This window comes from Phyllostomus hastatus, unplaced genomic scaffold (genome assembly GCF_019186645.2).
Source record: "Phyllostomus hastatus isolate PE091 unplaced genomic scaffold, TTU_PhHast_1.1 phas_scaffold_501, whole genome shotgun sequence".
NCBI classification, from domain to species: Eukaryota; Metazoa; Chordata; class Mammalia; order Chiroptera; family Phyllostomidae; genus Phyllostomus; species Phyllostomus hastatus.
This window is the reverse complement of record NW_025334033.1, coordinates 15,705,047-15,730,570: the sequence shown is the minus strand read 5'-3', so window position 1 is coordinate 15,730,570 and position 25,524 is coordinate 15,705,047. Positions and strand designations below refer to the sequence as shown.

Sequence of the window (25,524 nt, the reverse complement as noted above, 5' to 3'; positions counted from 1 at the left end):
AGAACACTCACCTAGCAGGGGTAGCCTGTACTGCAAGGGGCCTACCCTTCAGAAGATAATTTTGGTCTTATTTTGGGTCCCCCCTTGTACATCCTGTGGGTTTGGACAAATGTATATAATGACATATGTCCACCATTAGAGTTACAGTATCACATGAAATCGTTGCACTGTCCTAAAAATCCTCTGTTCTGGCTAGTCATTCATCCTCCCCTCCCAGACCCTTGAGACCACTGAACTTTTTACTGACCCCAGTACGTAGTTTTGCCTCTCTCATGTTGTGACATGGTTGGAATCATATAGTGTGTAGCCTTTTCAGATTGGCTTTCACTCGGCAATATGCATTTAGAATTCTTGCATATATTTTCGTGACGTGAGACCTCATTTCTTTTTCTTGCTGGATAATATTCCAGAAAGGGACATTTTTGCATCATATTCATCATCACTCAGGCTACAGTACAGGCTCATGGACTTCATCCTTTTTGGTGGTTGTGCACTCTGTAATCTGAAACTCTTAACAGTTTTTTGGGGATTGGGCAAGTAGTAGAAGCTAAGGGATCTGCCTCAGTTAAAACCTCTTTGAGTTATATGGACTGTGTCCAAAGTGATTTGTAAACTAATAATAGTATTTTTGTATGGGACAAAATGGCTAAGTGTGTATAGTATGGTAAATTTAATTTTACTTTCCTTACCAGACAATCTTTTGGGAATTCATGAGTAAGCTAGCTGATTATTTAAAAGTATTTTTAGAATCATGGCAGTGAACATTTTTCCATTTTGCTTTGTCATAGGAATAGTGAGGAAAAGCTCTACGCTCCAGTTCCCTATAACCCCTCATTCGTCAGCAGCAACCTTTTGTGAGGAGGACTGCTGAGACAAGAATCTTGCTGGTGCTTTATAGGAACTGTGCTAGAGGAAGCTCTAATGCTAGGAATAAGATGGCAGGGAACAGGCGTGCCTTTTCTCTTCTTTCCCTTGGACCTGAAGCCTGCTTCCATTGCCAAGGAGGGAAGCCAGGAAAAGAGCTGGACTTGGCCAAGTGTTTAGGGGAGTATGGGAGAGGAGTAGGAGACCCTGGGACTGAGCTAAAGAATGAGATGTGGAGGAATCAAATCACCCATTGTAATGATCACCTTACACAATGATCATCTTACCCTGCTCTTTGCAGAAGGCCGTCACAGTTACTAGCATTGGATAGGAACTTAGGACTCTTGGCAGATCCAGCAGGTAGGTGTTTAACTTTCAGTCAGCAATGTCTTGAGGATGTTGAAGGGATAGTTACAAATAACAGTGGTATATACTTTTAAAAGTTTGGAATATAGTAAAACTATCAGGTTGAATTCCTGTATACTATCATTTAAATTGTTATTACATATATAATAATCTCTGTAGCACAGGTGGCAAACTCAAGACCTGAGGGCCAATTCTGGCCCTCTACCTTGCTTTATCTGGCTTGGCACCTTGTTTCTACCCAGGGGCAGCGCTGAGCTCCTTGCCCCTAGTTAAGGAGTAGTTACATTTATACACTCCTAAAATTACATTCGGCCCTTTGAAGGTAACGGCAAGGCTGATGTGGCCCCCAATGAAAATGAGTTTGATGCCCCCGCTCAATAGCACAGAAATTGATAAGATCATAATTTTATCTCGTTTTTCAGAATTACTATGAAGCCACTGTTCTGTGTTTTCTTTATTAAAATGAATGAGTTGAGCCATTGCCAGTGTGGCTTTGTTGGTTGGAGTATCGTCCTGTAACCAAAGGGTTGTGGGTTCAATTTCCATTCAGGGTGCATGTCTAGGTTGCAGGTTCAATCCCTGGTTTGGGTGCATATGATCCCCAGTCCGGGTGCATGTAGGAGGCAATAAATCAATCTCACATGGATGTTTCTGTCCCCTTTCTTCTCCTTTCCTGTCTCTCTAAAAAGCAATGAAAGAATGTCCTCAGGTGAGGATAAAAATAAAATGAGTTGAGAGTTTGCTTTAGCATTACTCTCAGAATTGTCAATAGAATTATTCTCTTTTGATTTGGTTTTACAGACAGTTTCCATTATATAACAATGATATACGATGGCAACAGCCCAATCCGAACCCAGCTGGACCATACCTCGCCTACCCCATTATATCTGCTCAGCCACCTGTTTCTACAGAGTATACATATTATCAGCTGATGCCAGCACCATGTGCCCAAGTTATGGGTTTCTATCATCCTTTTCCTATACCTTATTCCAACACCTTTCAAGCTGCAAGTACTGTAAATACTATAACCACAGAATGCACTGAGCGTCCAAATCAGCTTGGACAAGTCTTCCCATTGTCCAGTTATCGAAGCAGAAACAGTAACAGAGGACCAGTGGTACCAAAAGTAAGTGACTGATTTTGATTGGCTTTTATGTTTGATATTTCTGCTGTTAATAATAGTGTAAGTGATTTGCACTTGTATTGATTAGCTTTTTATATTGAATTTACTATAAAACATTTCACTCACTATTAAAAAATAGTTAAGGGTATAATATTTATAAAATTTATAAAAAATTATTTATTATTTTGTTTCCTCATTCTCAATTGGTGATATGATTTATAGTCTTCAAGTTCCTTCAGAGAGTTTTACATAAACACAATGCACAAATATTTCCAAGTTATTTTAATTTAGTGATAAAAATTGCATAGTGTCACCGGTATTAGTAAGTGCTTAATGTGGATCCCTTGCTGGCAATGTTGAAGGACTAATGCATTTCAAGAGATTTCAGTCTCCAGAAATTAGCAGGAGGTAGTTATGGAAAAGAACTTTTGTTATTCTTTATATCTCTTCAACTTTTATTGTTTTTGTGAATTTTTAGGAGGAATACCATTTTGTTATTCAAAAGGTTGCTTTTCTATTGAGGCCTTACTGTCAAAGCAAATAGGAAAAATCATCTTTCTTAGAACTTTTGAGCTAATAAAAGGCAGTGTTACTTCTTAGATGTATCTTACTTCTGTGTCATCAAGGAGTTGGTGCTTTGCTAGATTCCTCTAGTCCAGATTGTTAATTGAAAAGTTTTTGTTGTCCTCTGGCATACTCTTTACAAATTAAAGTACAAACAAGCAGCAGAGGTTCTTTCGAAAGGCTTTTAGCCTTCATTAATGGGAACACCCTGGGTCAAGGGAAGTTTTGAGGGACCTCTAAAGATGAAAAGAAATAAATGTTGGGAATAAGATGGTAGTATATACCTTTCAGATGTTGAAGAGACATGATTCTTAGAATGCATTCCCAGCACTTGGAATGTTAAATTCAGAGTTCTATTTTATAAATTATGATTAGTGATAAATACTCATATTTTTTAAAAATGAAGGAAAGGATCAGCTTTTAATATTTTCTTTGGAAACTCCAAATCAGGAATTTTTTATACTTCATGCCTATCATGAAACCAAAATTTAGTCTTTGTATAAGTTACTACCCTTTAATTTATCCTTTTAAATAATAATTTATAATCCCTTTATGACATGACTATATATCTATAATTTATTAATTGAGAAAATTAAAAATGCAAGTAACAAAATGAATTTATATTTTATCTGTAGTAGTGTTAATGGTTATATGAAAAATAATGTTTAAGATGTGTGTGCAATACCTTATTTAGCCTGTTATGATTGGCTGTAGATAATTTCATGAAATCCTAACACACTAGCTGTGTTTTCCCATGAGGAGGGAGCCACTAAGTTGGAGCACACATTAGGTATATTGTATAGTGGATGTGTATTTTATAATGTTGAATATATTGAGTAGAATCTTAATTTTTTTTAACTTAAATCAGCAACAGCTTTTACAACATCACATAAAAAGCAAAAGGCCACTGGTGAAAAATGTAGCTACTCAGAAAGAGACAAATGCAGCAGGTCCTGATCATCGGTCAAAAATCGTGCTTCTGGTAGATGCTTCACAGCAGACCGGTAAGGCAGGGGTTCTTATATACAATGTACATCACTGATCTTTATCTGTTGTCTTGCATTGACTTTATAATTGTGGATTATACCACTTCCTATGATTCTAGACTTCCATCCTTCCATTATCCTGCCACTTTGTTGAAATTCTCTAGGAAGGATAAAACAGTCCATGTTGTTAATGTTCTTTCAACTTGCTTGCTGACTTATACACAAACCCTGGCTTATTGAGCAGGGTTTGAGGTTTCCTTATAAAGTAGTGGAGCAGCTTAGAAATCAGAGATAGAATTTTTCAGAAATTGTAGACATATGAAAGTCATTTCGGTAGAAATCAAATAATTGTACATGTTTTTATAACTAGATTAAAAGCTTTTATAAAATACTCAACATTGTATAATACTTTTTAAGAGGAAATTAACAAGTTTTCAGTGCATATTGTAGCATAGATCTGAACCAGACCTATGAATTCAAACAAGTAAAAAAGATTTTTAGAGGATGGTCTAAGCATCAAATAAAAAAGCTTTATCCTAGTAATAGATAAGAATTAATAGTCTTAAAATATTCTATTTTCTCGTTTACATCATAAAATTCCACCTGATTGCTATAGAGTAGATAGATATCTATCACCTCACACCCATTGTCATTGACACTAGTAAGAAAAAAATCCTTGTTAGTGATCCAAGGCCAAAAATTAGATCTGTTCAAAGGCACATTTGCTTTTTACACCTCAGCAGCCTCCACTCAAAAGTAGTCTGGCTTAAAATGAATAAGGTGGTGCATACTTTCTTTCCTTTGGGATGTACCTTTTCTTTTGGACTTCTATTCAGTTATCCTTTTACGACTACTTAGATACATTAAGGGCAAGAAAGGATCTGGGAATCAGTTAAACAGTCTTGCTGACAGTACAGTCATTGTGTTGTTCATAGGGCATAAAGCAGTGAGATCAATGGACTTGCAAATGCTTGGGGTGCTATGGAAAAGAATCGCAGTGTATTCTATCACGAAGTTTTGTGTGTTTTGGTTGTCCCTAACCATAGTGACTTATTTGTACATGCTTTCAACCTTGGGACTGCATTTGAAAAGTTTGTGTAGTTACTTAGTTTAATCATTGTGACCACAAAGTCAGCCTTCTGAAGTATATGAATTAGAAAATGAAAAGATGAAGGTATAATTTGAATAGGTTTTATCTTTTATTTATATTGTTATTTTTTAGTTTATTTTGGAATTCTGAGGATTGTGCATTCTATTTATGTTTGTATTCTTTAGTTTGTTTTTGTTTTCTTAGGATTAATTGGTATAGGTCAAAGGTAGAATGAAATACTATAAAGGAATTTGTAACAGATTTTTACTCTTAACCACAAGCTTTTATTACTTAATAAGAGTTGAGTAAGTGAGGCAGATATAATATTAAAAAGTGAATTGCATTTAAGTGTGCTACCAATAAACAAATTTAAGAAAAGATGCCATTTACAATAGCAACAAAAATATAGTTTCTGGCAATGAACCTTAGATGTAGAAAACATTTATGCAGGAGTCTATAATTTTATTATAAAATGTTAAAAAGATATAAGTATTAGGTTCATGCAGGATGATTTGATGTTGTAAATGTAATTTTTTCCCTAAGTTAGTCTGTAGATTCAGAGCAGTTCCAATCAAAATTCCAATAGAAATTTTTGGGGAACTTGACAAACTAATTATAAAATTAAAGAGTACTGGTCTAAGAAGACCTAAGGCATCCCTGGAAAAGAACTTTTTCTCTAGATGTCAAGACCTAATAAACCATTTTAATTCTTAATGATTATACAAAAATATAATATATAAAAATTAAAACACAGTGCCCCCAGACTCACATATATGTGGAAACACATTCTTGAGTATGAGAAATGTCAGAAATAGCATTACAGATTTTTAACCTGTACCCCATGCAGATCTGTTCCAGATGGATTAAGGATTTAAATGGGAAAACCACATGCAGAAAAAAAATATAGGCAGGTATCTTTATGGTTACAGGGAGGAAACTGTGAGTAATATTCAGAATTTCTGTTTATCAAAAGTGAGTGAAAGAACAAGCTACAAACTTGGAAAAGGTTTTTACTGTGTATATAACTGACAAAGAATCAGTATGAGGACCTGTAAAGAGTCCATATGAATGGATAAGAAAGTTATCCTACCTTGCCCTCAGGGCCCCTAGGACACAGTGCCAAGGGGCTAAAATAATTTGTCAGAACTATTGGAATTTTTCCTTTGACCTAATTATCCCACTCCTGTGAATGTGTCCAAATAGAATCTCCCCCTAGAAAGAAAAGGGACTTTTTTGACCCAATTTTTCCACTCCAGTGAATGTATCCAAACAGAATCTCCCCCTTAGAAAGAAAAGGAACAACAAAAACACTAAACACTTCCCAATGTCCAGTAACAGCTGACAAGTCAAGAGAAGCTCAGGATATCCACTGAGTGGAATAATATGGAGCCTTCTTACATTATAATTATGAAGAACATATACTTTATGTTAAACAGCACAACTCAAAATAATAATTGAGGCTGTATAGAAATTATGTAAGGGTGGAAATGTGGGGGGAAAGAAAATTTATAATTTGTTGTACTGGTAGGAGATTGTTAGGCTTTTTTTTTTTTTTTTAGCTCTCTTGATTACAATTTGTGAAATACAAAAACAAGAAAAAGACAACTCAGTAGAAAAATAGGCAGAAGTCAAAGCAATGCTAAAGTAAAATTAAAAGATATTTCACAGAAGGGAAAACATAGTGGCTAAAAGCATCAGTAGAGATCGCGACCTCTTTTAAGCAGGAAAATCCAAATTAAAACTTACGTACAGTGAGCTATCTTTTTATACCAGTTGGTGAAAATTATAGCATAGAAGACAGTATCAAGTATTTGGTGAATATGTAGATCAGTGGGGAATATTTATATCCTGCTGTTGAAGTGTAAAATATTTTAACCACCTTTGAAAATGATTTGGCATTTCCAGGAAAAGTTGGATATATGTACTGTATCTCCTAGGCCCAGAAGTATTTACCTTAGAGAAACACACATACATTCATTTGTCTGTGTGAGAATGTTTATAGCGTTATTGTTCTTAATAATAGCAAAACCCCGAAACAGCCTAAGCGTCCATCAGTGGTACAAAGGATAAGCACATTACTGTGTAGTCATACATGGGTATTCTAGATTCCAGTGGCAGTAATGAATTACAGCCACATGCATTAGAATTGCAAACCCAGTGTTGAGGGGATGGTCAGATGGGAAGCATGACCCAAATATAGGCAGTATAATTTTATTTTTATAGAGTTAAAATTGCAATTTTACATGATTTATGTTTTAGAAATACAAAAATTCATGGTAAATCTATTTTAAAAAGTGAAGGATTAATAAGCATAGAATTCAGAATAGAAGTAACCTCTGAGGGAGGAAGAGCATGCAGTGGTGGAGAGGGCACGCAGTGGACCTCAGGACCGGTGATGTTCTCTTTCTTAAGTGGGTAATAGAGGTTCGTTTTATTTTAATTATACTAATATTTTATTCTCTTCATAATAAATGCATATTATAAACCAACTTGTCAGGAATATCTTCTGATCTTTTCAGAAAGTGTTCACCATTTACAAAGTTGAATCTTTATTTTCTTACAACCTTAATGTTAATTTGACAAGAATTTATCAATTTGGCCCTCACAAAAGAATTGTCACATTTTTCTTGCCTTGTAGATTTCCCATCAGATATCGCTAACAAGTCTCTCTCAGAGAGCTCTGCCACGGTGCTTTGGAAGTCCAAAGGCAGGAGGAGGAGAGCATCCCACCCTACCGCTGAATCCTCCAGTGAGCAGGGAGCGAGTGAAGCTGACATTGACAGTGACAGTGGCTACTGCAGTCCCAAACACAGCAACAACCAACCCGCCACGGGGGCTTCACGAACTGAGTCTGGCCCCATGAATGTATGTACCGTTGCTTTGATTTCTTTATCAGTCCTCTGTGTCAGTATTATTCTTGTAGCCTCTGCTGAAGTTTAAGTATCTATTTTCATTAATAATTCCTGTGGTAGTGTGATGGTTACAAACATTTTGTATGTTTTATTAATATGAAAAATACTCATTTATGGAGACGTATATTTTTATCTAAGATTGTAATAAGCATCCTTCATAGTAGACTAAATTATGAAATATTTGCAAAGTATATGGTTTTGATTTTGAAGGGGAAAATAATTGTTGTTTTTGTTTCTATTTTTAGAATGTGGAATCATCTGTATGTACAGGTACTTATTTTTCTGCATAGTGTTTTTGCTATACTTTCTTCTTTGTCCATGTCAAAGCTTTGCTTTTAAGCATGAAGTTTGCTGATGTTACAAAAAATTAGAAATCTTCTAAAGAGATTCAAGTTAAATTGAAAGTATAGTCTTGCTCATAAAATTGAAAAAATGCCTCCTAGAGGAATTCAGAGGTATAACACTTACATTACTAAGAACTGGAGTACCACTTAAAGTTTATAGAAACATGTGTACTATTATGTTTATAGTGGCTGGACTTCAGCACATAAAGTTAAGGAGCTATGTAGGTTTGGGCATCTTATATAAGGAAATCATATTTTAAATCTCATTTGTTACAGGTGGTGTAAATTGGTCCAATGTAACTTGCCAGGCAACTCAGAAAAAACCTTGGATGGAAAAAAATCAGACATTTTCTAGAGGTGGAAGGCAGACTGAACAAAGAAATAATTCACAGGTAATTTGAATTAGGTTGGACAAATTTGAGTAATGTGATAAGAATTACTATAAATGATATAATGGTTTTAAAGGTCAGTATTCTTAACTTTTAGAGATGCATATTGAATTACTTAAAAGTAAAATATATCTGTAACTTTAAAATGGCTTAGCCAGTTAAAGTATTATTTAAGTAATGAAACAAAATGACAAAATGTTGAAAGTAAGTGGTGTATATATGGCTGCATATTGTACCATTTCCTACTTTTTTAATTTAAGAAATATATTTGAATACTTCATAATTGTAAAATAGAATGCCCTTCAATCTTGCTTCACTTTGCTGACTTATCCAAATAAAGAATTTTAATGCCTTAAATATCAATTCTTTGAACTCAGGACTGCAGCCTTGCCTGTGTGACTTTACTCGACTATAAACATGAGCCACACTCTGCTTGTTGCAGTGCCATAGTGATGACTGCCTCTCCATGCCGTGGCCAGATTGGGCCGCTTCCTGACCTTGGGGTAGCGAGGTCTGGCTGCAGTAGGGCAGAGCAAGTTATATACTGTCACAAACCTCCAGTAACTGTCTTCCTGCATTGGTTGCCTATGAAATCAGGAAGTTGTATATTGGTCAGTATTTTTCCTTTTCAACTTGTAGATAGGTTGCGGGTTTCCTTAAATCTAGTCAAGGAATTAAGGTTATATGAATAGATCTGTGGATAAACTGAAATAAGAGAAAGTTATTAACAGATTAATAGACCAAATACTTGCCTATTTTTCCTCCCTAAAGTGAAGTTGTACTTCAGATGTACCCTAATGTTAATTAGGGTGTCAGGAAAAAAAGTGGAATAACGCCCTCTTCCCTGTGGTTGTTGCAGAAATAAGTCATCGTTACTTGCAGGCTTGTGAGGCAGTGTAGCTTTATTTGATCAAAAGCAAAAGAGCTAAAACAAGAATTGTTTAAAAAGATTAAACAAAATCTATAAAATGTTTGGGTAAGTACTGGAATTTTATGTTCAAATTGTATCTGCTTAGACCCAGTTTTGCAGCCTCAGTACCATTACTTTTGGTATCAGTAGCCCACTGGAGAGGAAGTAATACTGATATAGAAAAATATTTTCTCTCTGCCTTAAAAGTGGTGAGAAATGGTGAAAGAACAACAACAACAAAAAAACTATGGAAATACATGTAGTATGTTAAGTTTTGTTTATTTTGTAACTCTCCATTCCATAAGACCTAGACACAGATGTTGTATAAAGTGTTTGCTTTCTTTTCTACTTCTGATGCTTTGTTATATTTTTATATTTAAAAAAAATTATATTATTTTGTTATATTTTCAAAATATAAAAATTTAAAGATTTTATTTATTTATTTTTAGAGAGAAGGAGGGAGGTAGAAAGAGAGAGAGAGAAACATCAATGTGTGGTTACCTCTTGTGTGCCCCCCACCGAGGACCTGGCCGGAACCCAGGCATGCGCCCTAGACTGGGAATCGAACTGGTGACCCTTTGATTGACAGGCCTGTGCTCAATCCACTGAACCACACCAGCCAGGACCATTACATTTTTTAAGCATGTATTTGTTTCATTTTTGACGTGTAGAATCTTTTTAAGTCAAAATATTCTCCCTTTTAAAATTTCTGATTATTTTTAGACTTAAAACATCTTTGAGAAACCAAATACTCGCTTGTATTTTCTGCTATGTTTTTATAGACTGATGTTTCAAGACTTTTTTAAAATCTAAGGTTAATAGTATCACAACCCAGATACTGATCTAGTCAAGATACAGAACAGATTCATCGCTTATGTTGCCCTTTCGTAGTCACACTCCCTTCCGTTCCCCAAACCTACCAGCCTCTCCTTATTAGTGGATATTAAAATCCACTAACATGTCTCCACTTGCTATAGTTTTGCCATTTCAAGAATGTTGTATAGCCCTGACTGGTGTGGCTTAGTGGATTGAGCATCCTGCAAATCGAAAGGTTGGTTTGATTCCCAGTCCAGGTCTCTGGTTGGTTGATGTTTCCCTCACATGTCGATGTTTCTCTCTGTCTCTTTCTCCCTCACTTTTCCTCTCTAAAAATAAATAAAATCATTTTTAAGAAAAGAATGTTGTATAAATGAACTCATATAGTCTTTTAGGATTGGCTTTCTTTCACTTGCACGGTTCTCTAGAGATTTATCCAGGTTGTTGGATATATCAGTAGTTCATCCCTTTTTGTGGCTGACTGTGTTTTCATAGGGTCAGTGAACCACAGTGAGTTTCACTTTTTCCCAATGAAGGACATCTGAGTTGTTTCCCAGTGTTGGCCATTCTGAATAAAACTAATGTAAACATTTCATGTTTGGAGGTAGGGGGAGTGACATGCATTATCACATTTTCATATTCTCCTTATAAAGACCTTATTTCTCAAAACTTTCAACGTTTTATAATAGATTATGCACTTTTATGAAAATTCACTGAGTTGTATACTTTTCTGTATGATATATATACTTCAGTAAAATATTTACTTAAAAATAATAAGACATGGGTTTTTTTCCCATGGTTTTTTACTTAGGTTGGATTCAGATGCCGAGGACATAGTACTTCCTCAGAAAGAAGACAGAATTTGCAGAAGAGACAAGATAAGCAGTTAAACCCCAGTCAGTCTCATAGAAATGACCCAAATTCTGAGTCTTTATATTTTGAGGTATTTTTTCACACTCTTTTTGAAATCTGTTATAGCAGAGGTTCCCTTTACAAAATTAATTATCTTCTATTATAATACCTTTTATGTCTTAACATGTAACTCTGTTAGATTATAAACTACTTAGAAGTATTGACTTTATTTATTTATTTATTTATTTTTTATTTATTATTTTTAGAGAGAGGGGAAGGGAAGGAGAAAGAGAGGGAGAGAAACATCAATGTGTTGTTGCCTCTCATATGCCCCCAACTGGGGACCTGGCCCACAACCCAGGCATGTGCCCTGGCTGGGAATTGAACGGGTGACCCTTCAGTTTTCAGGCCAGCACTCAATCCACTGAGCCACACCAGCCAGGACTAAAAGTTAGATTTTTTTGTCTTGGTTATATACAGGGTTGGGCAAAAGTAGGTTTATAGTTATTAGTAAGTAAAGTGGTTTATTCTTGTATTATGATATATTATTGTATTGTTTTTCATACAAACAGCTATAAACCTGTATTTGCCCTACCCTGTATAGTTAGTCTAACATTGACTTCATTAATTTCTATAAAATTTTGCATGGGTATTCATCATTTTGAGATAACATGTAGGGTAGGACTTGATTTTATGTGGATTTCACCTAATATGAAACTTTCTTCATAGTTTTTGTTTTTTGTTCAATCTTTTTGTCAGGTTTTTCAGATTTGAATAAGTCGATCTAGTTCATTTGTGCTGCTTCTTAGGAGAGTCTTGGAGAAAGAAGAAAAGTAATTTTGTTTTCTCTAACAGGCAGGAAGTTTATATTCTAATTATAGTATTCTATTTATTCATCTAGTTGAAGGCCTATTTATGTGTGTCAAAGTAAGGTACTTGGAACAATACATTGAAGTGAATAAACGTACTACCCTATGGAAGTTGCTTTGTAGTAGAATGTAGATATGTATACTGTTAAATATTTGCTTGAGTGTGGTTGGAATTCAAAGGAGACACAAGTCCCTTTGGACTCACGGCAGGGTAAGAAAAGCATTTGGAATAGATTTGAAAGAATGAGTTGTGTCAAGATGCTAAACAACATCTTGGTAACATCCAGGTAACTCATTTGAGTAAATCGTTTTTAATCATAGTTTCTGCAAAATAGGTGAATAGATGAAGATTAAGCTGGAAACATGCTTGAGCCCAGGTGCTAGAGATGAATGTTATATTGGATAAGCTTGATAATTGACCTAAAAGACTTGAGAATGCATCATAAGTATTTTATCAAAAACAGTACATGCGGCAGATTTATTATTTGCATTTAACCATGTGATTAGTCCCAAACTTAACATTTAGTTAAAGATACTAGAAATAATCTTCAATGTAAAGGAGGATATTGGTTAAGAAATTACTTTGAATGGGAAATTTGAATTTTTCATTTTTTTAACTTTAAACTGTGATGGGTATGTATAGTAATACAGGACAGGTAATATATTGCTGAACTTGGTATTAAGGCATGTGTTTAAATTTTTTCCAAATTATCTGAAATGTGATAAGACCCTTTTTGAACTTCTTTTCTATTATGCTACCATATCAATGTAGAATTATTACTAATAAAAGTTGAATAGTAGATGAAGAAATCCAAAGGATGGATCTGTGTGGATATGTACCCATCCTTGAATAACTAAATTAGCTGTTTAAGACTGTAAATAGTTTAATATTAGTACTAAAAAAGTTACTTCCTCATTTTTCATTACTCTTCAGCATTTTAAAAAGTCTTAAGAGTTTATTTCTTTGAACTGTTTTTATTTGAAATGTGAAACCTTCAGGATGAAGATGAATTTCGAGAACTAAATGAGAATGGAAATGCTAAAGAAGAGAATATTCAACAGAAACTTTCTTCAAAAGTAGTGAGTGACTCTTTTTTCAAAAAATATAAGCAAAATATGTGAACATCTTTTGAATTGTGGCTATGTTGAAAAAAATGTTACAGGTAAGTATAAGGATGTGGGGCAGCATAGTATACAACGGTTAATATTTCTTTTCAACATAGCCAGAACAAAGACACTTTCCTAGGAAAGTCATGTTTCATTATGCATGAGAAAATACCATTAATTAAATAACATCATACGACACACAGTCCATACTGAAACTTCCCCAATTGTTGCAAAAGTTCACTTTGGAGTTACTTTGTTTTCATTCCTGGGTGCAGACGAGCATCACTTACTTACTGCATTGAGCTGTTTTGTCTTTATTTCTCAGTCTACAGTGGACCCACCATCTCACTCTGTTCTTTATAACATTGTTCTTTGAAGAGTCTAGTCTGGTTATTCTGTAGAATATCCCACATTCTTGATTGTCTTTTCTTGTTATTAGATTTTCATGGAATCACTGACAAATGATTTTTTCTGGTTATTACAGTTGGATGACTTACCAGAAAACTCACCAATCAATATAGTTCAGACTCCAATTCCCATTACAACCTCCGTTCCTAAACGTGCAAAAAGTCAGAAGAAGAAAGCTTTAGCTGCAGCCCTTGCCACAGCTCAAGAATATTCAGAAATAAGTATGGAGCAAAAAAAATTACAGGTACATATATTCATATTTACGAACAAATGTATTAGTTTATTCAGTAGGCTTGCAGTGGTGGAGAGTAGTGACAATGCAATCATCTGAAATTGCCACACTTTCATACAGAAAAAAATAAAAAAAATTTTGTTCGTTTACCTTGCAGGAAGCTTTATCAAAGGCAGCTGGAAAAAAGAGTAAGACACCTGTGCAGCTAGACTTGGGGGACATGTTAGCAGCTCTGGAAAAACAACAACAAGCTATGAAAGCACGACAGATTACTAACACCAGACCTCTGTCATATACAGGTGATACCGTTAGTCTGAGCAGTTTGCTATTTGGCTTTGGTAATTTATTTTTGGATATTGTTAATCTAAATCATATGTATGTAAAAAAATCCAGAGTCCTATCACCAGTTCCTCTCCTGTTACCCTGGTAGCCCCATTGTACCACACTATAGTAGCTTCTTACTTATCACCAACCTTACCTTACCCCCAATCCCAGTCTCTTTTACTAGGAGTGATCTTTTTAAATATAAACTGGATTTTCCCTGGCCGTTATGGGTGAATTGGAATGTCATCCTGTAAACCCAGAGGTCGCTGCTTCAATTCCCAGTCAGGGCACAGGTCCAGGTTGCAAATTCTGTCCCTCGTAGAGGTGTTTACGAGAGGCAGCTGATCGATGTTTCTCTCTTACATTGATGTTTCTCTCCCTCCTCTCCTCTCTCTAAAATCAATAAACATGTCATCAGGTGAGTATACTGCATATATATTATACACATACACACATAGACACAGGATTATATCACCCCACTACTCTTCATCTCACTTGGAGTAAAGCCAGAGCCCTGCTAAGTCCATGTCTTAGTTTATCCTATTAGTTTTCTACCCTCATCACCATTCTCTCCTGGTACACTGTTCTAGTCCTGTTAGCTCTCTCACTGTTCCATAGACACACCCAGCATGCTCAGCATGCTCCTTGCTCAGTATCTTTGTGAGTGCTATTTTATTTACCTGGAACTCTCTCTCCTCGGATATCAGTATAGTTTGTTCCCTTCAGTATTCCAGGCCTCTGTTCAGATGTCAGTTGATGTACATTTTGAACCAACCAGCCAAGTTTTTTTTTTTTCATTTTTAAAGGTTGAAATAACAAAAGTAATTTGGTTCTCTAAGTTTTAAATTGTGTGTGGGGGGGAGTGGGGGGAGAGAGACAGAGACAGAGAGAGAGAGAATATGAATGAATGAGTATGATCTAGCTTGCTCCTGAAACAGTAGTTTATATTTCAGCAAACCTTGTCAGATTTAGAGCTTAGCAGCTCGATGTGCTTCCTCATTTTTTTCAATAGTCTTTGTTTTAGAATATGAGGTATAAGATAAAGGGAAGGTAAAGGCACCAACCAAACAGCACAGATGTGGAGAGGCATGATTAAAGTTTCTGTTTCTTTGAAAAGGATCTATTGGTCTTAGATAAAAAGATAAGTAGCAGTGTATGACTTTAATCCTATTTGCAAAATGCTTAAATCTATAGTTCCTCACCTATCCAGGTTAAAACTTAGCTTTTAGTAACTATTAGTAAAAATAGTATTAAATGCATACTAAGCTTTAGGGAGTGGTATTAATATCTCACTAAGAGAAAGTACTGTAGGGGATGGAACTGAGTTAGCAGTGCTCTGGAGGTAGTGTGCCTAGTGGCTGTAAGCAGGGCTTGAAGTTGAGCTGCCTGGGTTTAAATTTTGTTTTTCCATCTATTCCCTTGGCAAGTTATTTAACCTTCCTATACTTCAATTTCCTCACATTAAAATGAAAGCAATGATAGTACCTGCTTCAGGATTGTTTTGAGGAGTAAATGAGATGACATATGTAAAGTGCTTAGAAGTGTGTGTGGATTATAATCACTCAGTAAATGTTAACTGATTATTATGAAGATGAGATTGTTGACCTGTGATTCTTCGAATGGCTTACTGTTACAGCTTTGATTCACTTAGTAAATGTTAATATATACAGATGTAAAGATCTACATGCAAGCATGGGGTCAGAAACTGAGATTACAGATATTAAAATATGTTTATATTCTTGTCAGTGAGACATACAAAAATGACTAATAAAAACTAGCACCTAAGAAAAGATAACCAGCAAAGTTTTATGAACTTTTAGAAGAGAAAGTGACTTATGTCAATAGGAAGGTATTGGGAGGATGTTACATTAAATGACCTCAGCCCTGGCTGGTGTGACTCAGTGGATTGAGCACCAACCTGCGAACCAAAGGGTTGCTGGTTTGATTCCCAGTCAGGGCACATACCTGGGTTGTGGGCCAGGTCCCCAGTTGGGGGAATATGAGAGGCAACTACATTGATGTTTCTCTCCCTCTCTTTCTCCTTTCCTTCCCTTCTCTCTATAAATAAATAAATAAATAAATAAATAAATAAATAAATAAGAAATGCTATATTCAAAAATAATAAAAAAACATAAATGACTTCGTATATGATACCATTTGGACTGGTCTTTGAAAGGGGAGGAGGATTCTTGAACAATAGAAATGAAGTTAATCTCTAATCTGTCACCAGTGTTTAAATTGGGAAGTGTTAATTACAAAGAAGACAACTTTCTTGGGAAGCCGAAAATCAGGATGAGATGATGTTAGAGATGTGAAAGGATTGTAAGTCATCGATAGGTTTTTTGGGTTTGATTTTTTTTTCCTGATGGAATGCACAAGCATATCAAAGATGACTGCAGACTCTCTGGCTTGAAGAATTGTGATAGTGGTAAAGACTATCACAATTAGATAGTCTTGTGTTAGGTAGTCTTGTGTTAGATAGTCTTTTGTTAGGTAACAAAAGAAGGATCGTGAAGCTAGAATTCTATTGGGAACAACAGACTCTGGCTTCGTTGTATTTGAAGTGCTAATTAAAGAGATCCTGCTGGTTCCCATGTAACTTTTAGTTATGTATGTATGTGTGTGCAGTTTAGATTAGAAGTCAGTGCATTTCAAATAGAGACAGTTGTAGCTGTGGAGATATTGATACATAAGATTGTTGGGGAAACATAAGTTAGAAAAAAATATCTTCAGGGATAAAGCCTTGTGGAATGCTTAGATTTAAAGGACAAAAGGAAGAAGAATCAGAGAAATAGGTTTGAGAAAGAGTAAGAAAGTGGGAGAGTGAGCCCTGGCTGGTGTGGCTTATTGAACTGATCCCCAGCCTGTGAACCAAAGGATTGCTGGTTGGATTCCCAGTCAGGACACACGCCTGGGTTTTGGGCCAGGTCTTCAGTAGGGGGTGCTCAAGAGGCAACCACACATTGAAAATAGGAGAGTGTTAAGTTACAGAAGGCAGATTTAGAATTTTGGGGAAGAGGATGTGGTTTTGGGTACCAAGTGGTGAAAAAAACAAGAATAGAATGAAGACTCAGGAGAATGAGGTTTAGCAACGGCAAGGTTATATGTGATCTTGACATTAGCAGTTTCAAGAAATTGGGTAGGACAGAGGCCAGACTGCAGTAATTTGGGAAGCAGTGAAGAGAACACAGACTATTGAGAACTTTAACAAGGAAGGAAAGGGGAGTGATGGTACCTTAGCTTGAGGGGAAGCCAGTCAGTGGAAGGGTTTTATTGATTTGCCTGTTCGTTTTTGGGGTGTTTTTTTTGTTTTTTTTTTAGATAAAAGAGATTTTATTCTTTATTTTTTTAAAGATGTTATTTATTTATTTTTAGATCGAGGGGAAGAGAAGGAGAAAGAGAGGTAGAGAAACATTGATTGATTGCCTCCTGTATGCACCTAACCCAGGGACCTGGCCAACAACCCAGGCACATGCCCTCACCTCAATGCCAGGAATTGAACTGGCAACCTTTGAGTTTGTGGAAGGACACCCAGCCCACTGAGTCATACTAGTCAGGGAGGAGGAGATAGAGGAGATTTTCATTTTGTTGGGAGTTAGGGAAAAGAGTTGGGAATTAATAAGGAACTTGGAAGATGTAAGGGAAAAGGGATGGAGCAACATCCTCGAGGAGTTAATCCTAAAATGGGATTATAAACTCAGAGATGGTTGGTGAGCTTTGGACAGGGGTAAGGATGTCTGCTGCTTCCTCTCAGGTGGCTTGTGAGTTTATATTGGATAGTATTGGGTTGACCTAAAAGTCCATTACATTTTTTCTGTAAAATAAAAGACACATTTTTTATTTTCATGGATAACTATTGATTTGGATATTTCGAGTATGTTGACTCTCTCCCGCTATTGGCTTCTAGTGGGTAGAAGCCAGGGGTGCTGTTAAACATCTTCCAATGCATCAGACAGCCCCATAGCAAAGAATTATTTGGCCAAAAGGTCAGTGGTACTGAGAAATTTCACAAACCACTTTTGATGCGTTTTACCAGTCACAGCACCTTCTCCATAAACTGCATAAATCTTTTTTGTGTGTGTTTAAGTTGTGTTTACCTTTCTTGAAATAATAAAGTGTAATATGCAGAAAATATTGTGTATCTTCCATTTTCAGTATTAAAATGGCTGCACAAAAATTCAACAATTTTGATGTTTTTTAAATGCATGCTGACATGACAGCTGTCACAGTACAGTCTCATAAAATTGTTTCCAATGAAGTTAAAGACAACTAAGCACTACTAGAGTCATCGTATGGATAAAACATAACAGACTTTTTGGCCAACCCAGTATCTTCTCAGAGCAGTAGCAGGAAAGCTTGTGTGTTAGAGTGAGAGGTTTGAGATTAAAGGTTTAAGACTGCTAAAGGATTTGGGGGTAGTCACTGGAGAATGTCGTAGGGGGAGAGGGGCTCATTGTTCTCTGACAGACTGAAATGAGGAGAGGAGTGAGAGACTACATGTAAGGGTGACTCTTACATAAGGCAGATTCAGTAAAATGAGGGGACATGCAGGGTTCTCAAATGTCAGAGATGTAGCGATTCTGATTGGAAACCAGTTGCAAGAATTGAGATCCTTGATGGTTGCTGCAGTAGAGTAGAACTAACAATTTAAATATCCCTACTTTGGATTGCTGAATTAATTAATTGCATTGTCTTTGTCTTTATCACATGGAACTAAAAGAATGGGTCAAAACTGTACTGAGGGACACCACATGGGCATGTGCTGCTCTGACAATTTGATGTCTGTTTTTCCACAAGAAGAAGATGTCCTCATGTTTTAGATTTAGCATTAGAAAATTTCTAAGTATGGAGAGTTGGCTGTAGTAGTAAAACTAATGTTCTTGTTTGTTTTTAGTGGTCACTGCAGCTTCTTTTCACACTAAAGACTCTACTAACAGACAACCTTTAACCAAAAGTCAACCTTGTTTGACATCCTTTAATTCTCTGGACATTACTTCCTCTAAAGCAAAAAAAGGAAAAGAGAAGGAAATTGTAAAACTAAAACGGCCCACTGCACTTAAAAAGGTAAAGCAAAATCTGGGATGTTTATTTTACAGGATAAATAAAGGTTTCAGTCTGTTTTGCAAAAGTAATGTCATGCTTTAGCCAACAGATTATTGTGAAATGTTCATAGGCATCATCGTAAAGGCCATAAGTAGTTAATTTGAGATTGGGGATGTGTCATCAGCATCTTGCATATCTTTCTATGTTGAACAGGACTCTAGAGAATGAATTTTTTCTATAGGAGGATCTTTTAAAAAGTTAAAACATTTAGCACCCCAAAACATCAGACACTAGGAATGAGAAGTTATGGTTTCTAATACTAACTTCAGTGCTTGTTATGTAATTTTAGGCAAACCTTACCCTCATCATCTTCATCTAAGGTGATAAATAACAGCACTGCTCTGTTTAACTCAGTGTTGTTATTAAAGGGAGGTAATCCTGTCCAAGTAATTGAAGACTGGCAAATGTAAATCTAAGGGAACTGTATCACCCAGTTTCCATGCTTTTTATTTCATCTATTTTCAGGTAAATTCTAGGTTTTGCGAACCAGTATAAAGATTGAAGTAGATGTGGTAGATAGCTGTAGTATTACAGAGCATAATTGCCTCTCTTTATTTTGAATATAGTACCTCCTTTAGCTATGGTGACTAAAATTACATTTAACTTTTTGCTAGTCAGTTTTTATGTAGCCAGCTAAACACATAGCCATCCAAAATCCTCATGTCCATTTTTAAGTGAACCACTGTGCCTATGTAATAGTAAACATTTTAATTATTCAGTAAATACTTAAAGAGTGATCAGTAATTAAAGAATGGTAATGACTTTTAGGTTATTTTGAAAGAGAGAGAGGAAAAGAAGGGCCGTTTAACTGTGGACCACAATCTTTTGGGATCTGAGGAACCAATAGAAATGCACTTAGATTTTATTGATGATTTGCCACAGGAGATTGTTTCCCAGGAAGGTAAGATTACCCCTTTCCCCCTTTTCATGGAATGGTGTAGAGTATTTTACTTGATAGGTAAGCCATTACTAGTTATTCTCCTAATTGGAGGATTTGCTTTATATTTAGTTTTGAGAGTGGTTTCTCTTAAAGATGCTTCTGTAGGGCTATATGTAAAAAGCAGGGAACAGTGTTATATGGTAGGTTTTTGGCATTTTTGAGATTTAAATCCTGAATTTGTTGTGAAACTTCATAATTATAATCTCACCTATGCATCCTCTGCAACTGTTTCAGTTCTTTTCATCTTGTCTTTTATATCTAGAACACTAGCTCTCCTTCTTCACAGGACTATTTTTAAGTGAATTGTTTTCTTGATTGTTTTTCTTGGCTTTCATGAGTTAATGCGTGAGCCACAGTGAGTAGAGAATTGCAAATCCTGTCATAGTGCACAATCCAATTGGTCACTGAGATTCAGCCCCATACAGTTGCCAGCATTTATGATTCCAGTTGGGACCTTAGCAAAACTATAGATTCCTTCTAAAGTTACACTACTGTGGAAGAAAGATTTTAGAGAGGACCTGGCAGATCCCTTTTTTTGCTGTTACATATTTATTCCTCAACATTTTCCAACCATTTAAATCTGATTTATATGTAGATTAAGTAACAGTGTTCCATTGGGTTTAGAAAAATGAATTTACTTCTGAGGATTGTTCAGCTGAGACATATTTGGTTAGGATTCCCCTTTACTCCAAATTAAACATCATTGCTTTTGTATTTAGCCATATTTACCCATCTGTTCATTCAGAAGGTGTTTATTGAATACTTGCTATGTGTACTTCAGTTACTGGGGTGGGAATGGGAAGGTCAGAAAATATGGTAGACTGGTCTTGCTACAAGAAGCTTATCATGTATGGAGATAAAAAACTGTATGTATAACTGCTAATTAATGGAATGAATATACAATTACAAACTCATATCCTGACTTCAGGTGTTCGGAAATGAAGTAGTAACTGAAGGAGAGGCAGTTGAGTTAAGAGGTGGCATCTAAAAATGCGGCTGCCTGAGCACAGAAGCAAAGACCAAGGAAGAGGAACAGGGATGGTGCCTGGAGTGGTGTGGGGAGGATGAGTGAGGTAGAACCATCGTTGCCAGAAGCAAGTTTTTATACAGTTTTAACAGTGATTTCTAAGAAATAGGGGGGAATAGAAGTGAAGCAGATAGGTAATAGGATCATCTAGTATAGAAGCTAATGCCTTGTTTTTCCATTTAAATCCTCTAGGAATATATGTTTTAGATAATTTGGCCTTCTCTCTTCTGTGGAGACCTGTAGGTCATGCTTGACTTTTATTTATTATTTTTTTTTTAGTAAATTTTGAGAAGATAATAGGAAGAATTCATTTTTGTAGAGTATGTTATTAGAGTAAACAAGAGATGTTTACTTGCGGTATGAACAATGTTAGCTTGTGGAGAATTTCAGAGTGATACAAAAGACAATTGCCATTCTAAGTTGTACTGATTATATTGATTTTAATAGAGTTTTTCAGCATTGGAAATTTCTTAAGTTTTTATTCTCACCCTACATCTCTGCAGATACTGGACTGAGCATGCCCAGTGACACTTCACTCTCTCCAGCAAGTCAGAACTCTCCATACTGTATGACACCTGTGTCACAAGGCTCTCCAGCTAGTTCTGGGATAGGCAGTCCGATGGCATCTTCAACAATAACCAAAATCCACAGCAAAAGATTTAGAGAGTAAGTATTAGTCTCGTTATTGAGGTTGAATAGTTTAAATACCTTGGTTGTAGTTCTGAATATAGTATTGTCATTATTACTTGGTAGGTTCAGTAGACAAAACACTAAAAGACCTTTAAGTTGTTTAAGATTCTCTTTAATAACTGGTTTCATGATATTTAAAACATTTGCCTTCCGTCAGCCATCAGTGTTCGTGATGAGTGGACTGTAAATAGACTTTTTATGTCAGATAGTGTTTATAGCCTGGAAATTTGGCCTCTTACATCTTATATATAAAATGCCAAACTGTGAGGTTTTTCTCTCTCCAAGTGCTTCCACTGTTTTGTTTATATTATGGGCACTTCAGAAAAAAATCCTATAACCAATTTATACCAAGTTTCTAAGACCCTGTTACATGAAGTTAACCTATTACACAAAGCTATTTGTTTTTGAGCAGATATTTCTTAAGTTTTCAATTGCCCATCGGTGAATAATCTTGAACTAACAGTTACTGCTCTGAAGGATTTTGGGATTTTAACATTTGTGCAGATGAATTAATTTTACCCTTAAAAATGACATATGAACAAATCTCAGGGTGAAAGTAAAATCTGTGTGAATCCAAAGCACATTGCTTTGTTCAGTCCTTTTCTTTATACTGTTCTTTTAAGCAAATACTTCTTGTCTTGATTTGGGGAGTTAATAAATGTCAAGTAATAGATGTGAAGCAAAGGAAACTCTCAGAATAAAATGCTATAAACAACTTAAAAACAGAATGAAGAAAATTGCATTTTTTGATCTTCTGTTCTTTAATTTTGCATACTTTAAGTAGTTAATCTTTCCTCAGTCTGTCTTATCTTCCCTTCTGAAGTAGTGTCATACTTGTACTTATTTAAATATCTTTCACATAAACATAAAAAAATAATCCCAAAGCAGCAGAGCTCCCCCCCAACACATGTACACAGAAAGGGAAGGCCTGGAGTTTTCCACTCTGTAGTGTAATTTAGAAGTAGAAATTTGGTTACCTGGTTATTCCTAGATTAAAAATTATACCAATTTTCCTTGTTAAGTACTTGCTAATGGTAGAGATTAGGGATTAGAACTAGAAAAGTAGAGTATATTAAGAATAAGTAGCTGTGAGCAGGGTGGTTCAGTTGGTTGGGCATTGTCCAGAAAACCGAAAGGTCGCTGACTGGATTCTTGGACAGGGCACACAACTGGATTGCAGTTTTGGTCCCTGGTCAGAGTGCATATGAAGCAACTGATTGATGTTTCTCTCTCACATTGATGTTTTCTACCTCTTTTTCTGCTTCCCTGCCCCTCTCTCTCTAAAAATAAATACAGAAAAGTTTTTAAAAAATATATAAACAAACTTGAATGACTTCCTTATTCCTGAAATTAAGTGCTATAGTGGTCTCACACTTATTTCCTTTCTATTTTTTTGCATTGTAGCTGTAATATATCACAAAGAGCTTCATTTGGTTGCTTTGCCTCATATGTTTTGGCTTGAATTTAATTACTGAGTTTCTCCTCCATAGCTGTAGATTTTTGGAGTTAGAGGGACCTTTGAGGCCATCTTAGTTAACTCTGTAATTATGGTTGAGGAGGACAATGCCCGGAGATTGTGGCTTATCCAAGAGTAGAGGATGAATTGTTGGCGTTAGGGTATTCAGTAAGCTTCCACAAAGTTACATTTCTTTCCTACTAGAAGCATCTTTAATACTCATTGAAATGAAATAACCTTATATCTCCTTAGCAAAAACATTACTTGTCTTTTTATCTAGCTCAGCAGGCTAACATTTGATTTATATCCTTTGGAATTTAATAATTGGGAGTTTGAATAGTATTTCCCTGAGGTTGATCTATCTGTTATGTAAAAGCCAATTTGTTGTAATTCAGAAAAACTCTTGTTTTTCTAATTGACTAAAGACATAAGAGATTTTAAAGATTTAATTTTTTATGAAAACCTCTTACTAGATCTATTTTCTCCCAAAGTAATTTTATAATTACAGAAAAGTCAGTTAGGACAAACTGACTTATTTTTGGTTTCCTTTATAGGTATTGTAATCAGGTTCTTTGTAAAGAGATTGATGAATGTGTGACTCTTCTTCTTCAAGAGCTGGTCAGTTTCCAGGAACGCATCTATCAAAAAGACCCAGTAAGAGCAAAAGCAAGGAGACGGCTGGTTATGGGGCTGAGGGAGGTTACCAAACATATGAAGTTAAACAAGATCAAGTGTGTTATAATTTCTCCTAACTGTGAAAAAATCCAGTCCAAAGGTATGAAATTTTTACTTGAAGTGTTTTGATACTTACTTAGTATAATTGAATTCAAAATCCACACAATGAGTTTTGAAGTGGAATTCATATGATTTAGCAGAGTGTAGGTATAAAACATAATATTGAGCATGAAGGAAGAAAATCTATTTCAGTACGAGAATTAAGTAATAAAATTGAGATTGGATTGTAAAGAAACCCCCACCTGCGAACACTGGTGAAGGAGGTCAGTTGGGCCACTGCATGTGCCCTCTGTTGTAATGAGAGTGGAGACCAGTGAGAGTGCATTTCTTTATCTCTGCAAATATAGTCTTCTTTTAAAATTTTTATGTTACCTTTCTTTGAGGGCTCTCTTTTCTTGGTTATGGTGATTTGCCCTTCAGAAACCAGCAGTTAATACAGAGCTTCTTGTGTGAGCTGGCAAATAAGTGCTTTGTACTATGTTGTATACCCTTATTTGTCCTTTTTCATGAAGCAGCCACTGTGGGTAGGCAGATGCATCAAGTAGCGGTACCAGGCATATTCTCCATAGGGAAGCAATACCAGTAAAAACAGTAACATGCAATATTAATACATATGATAGGTTGCTACTTCCACTGAGAGATTGGCTAAAGGAATCAGCCACTGTTAACAATTCTCATTAACTTCTTTTAACAAGTGTTTATTGTATTGAAATTTGATTCCTTCTACACTAAATCCTATGGAGAGACAAAAATACTAGGAATTTGGAATTTAACTGGGGAGAAAGAAAATATGTACATATGACCATACGTGGTACAAATTTAAATAGGAAAAGGTATAGAATGGCATAAGTGCCACAGGCCTTCATAGAATCCTTTGCTGCTGTGTTTTATACTTTAACTATTGAGTGCCAAAACACCACTGTTTGGGAAGTATTAAAACCCCTACGTGTGCACTGACTTTTTCAGGTGGCCTGGATGAGGCTCTCTATAATGTTATAGCCATGGCACGGGAACAAGAAATCCCTTTTGTGTTTGCCCTGGGAAGGAAAGCTCTAGGACGCTGTGTGAACAAGCTGGTTCCTGTCAGTGTAGTAGGAATTTTCAACTACTTCGGTGCTGAGGTAAGACTTTGGAAGGCACACCCTTCTTCGCTCCCTGGCCCTGCCCCCAGACAGTACATTTTCTGTTGACACGTGCCAGTGCTCTGGTTAAGCATTTGAAGAAGTGAGATAATGACTCTCCAAGAATAAGCAGAAAATTCTTGAGTATTATACTTTATTTTTTAGTGTTGAAACCTTTACATAAATTAATCCTACAGTATATCTTTTTAAATTTTGGCTGCTATTTCTCCACAGTGTTTTTTTCTTCTGGGTACAACTATATAATACTTGATCATTTATTTAGCTTATTAACATAC

At 35.7% G+C, this 25,524-nt stretch overlaps 1 protein-coding gene across 3 annotated transcripts in view; it reads left to right on the top strand.

The window, feature by feature from the left end:
- The window catches only part of SECISBP2L (SECIS binding protein 2 like), a 48,335-nt gene that overhangs the window by 10,470 nt on the left and 12,341 nt on the right, over window positions 1-25,524 (top strand). For 2 of the 3 annotated variants that reach the window (XM_045822518.1, XM_045822517.1), the window contains exons 3-16: window positions 2,032-2,356; window positions 3,786-3,921; window positions 7,632-7,858; window positions 8,151-8,175; window positions 8,526-8,641; window positions 11,176-11,307; window positions 13,085-13,165; window positions 13,677-13,844; window positions 13,990-14,131; window positions 19,051-19,220; window positions 20,028-20,160; window positions 21,730-21,892; window positions 23,927-24,147; window positions 25,074-25,228. In XM_045822518.1, the coding sequence (XP_045678474.1) occupies window positions 2,032-2,356; window positions 3,786-3,921; window positions 7,632-7,858; window positions 8,151-8,175; window positions 8,526-8,641; window positions 11,176-11,307; window positions 13,085-13,165; window positions 13,677-13,844; window positions 13,990-14,131; window positions 19,051-19,220; window positions 20,028-20,160; window positions 21,730-21,892; window positions 23,927-24,147; window positions 25,074-25,228 (2,194 nt within the window). The remainder of the gene's footprint in view (window positions 1-2,031; window positions 2,357-3,785; window positions 3,922-7,631; window positions 7,859-8,150; window positions 8,176-8,525; window positions 8,642-11,175; window positions 11,308-13,084; window positions 13,166-13,676; window positions 13,845-13,989; window positions 14,132-19,050; window positions 19,221-20,027; window positions 20,161-21,729; window positions 21,893-23,926; window positions 24,148-25,073; window positions 25,229-25,524) is intronic. The other variant, XM_045822519.1, reaches the window with a different exon arrangement.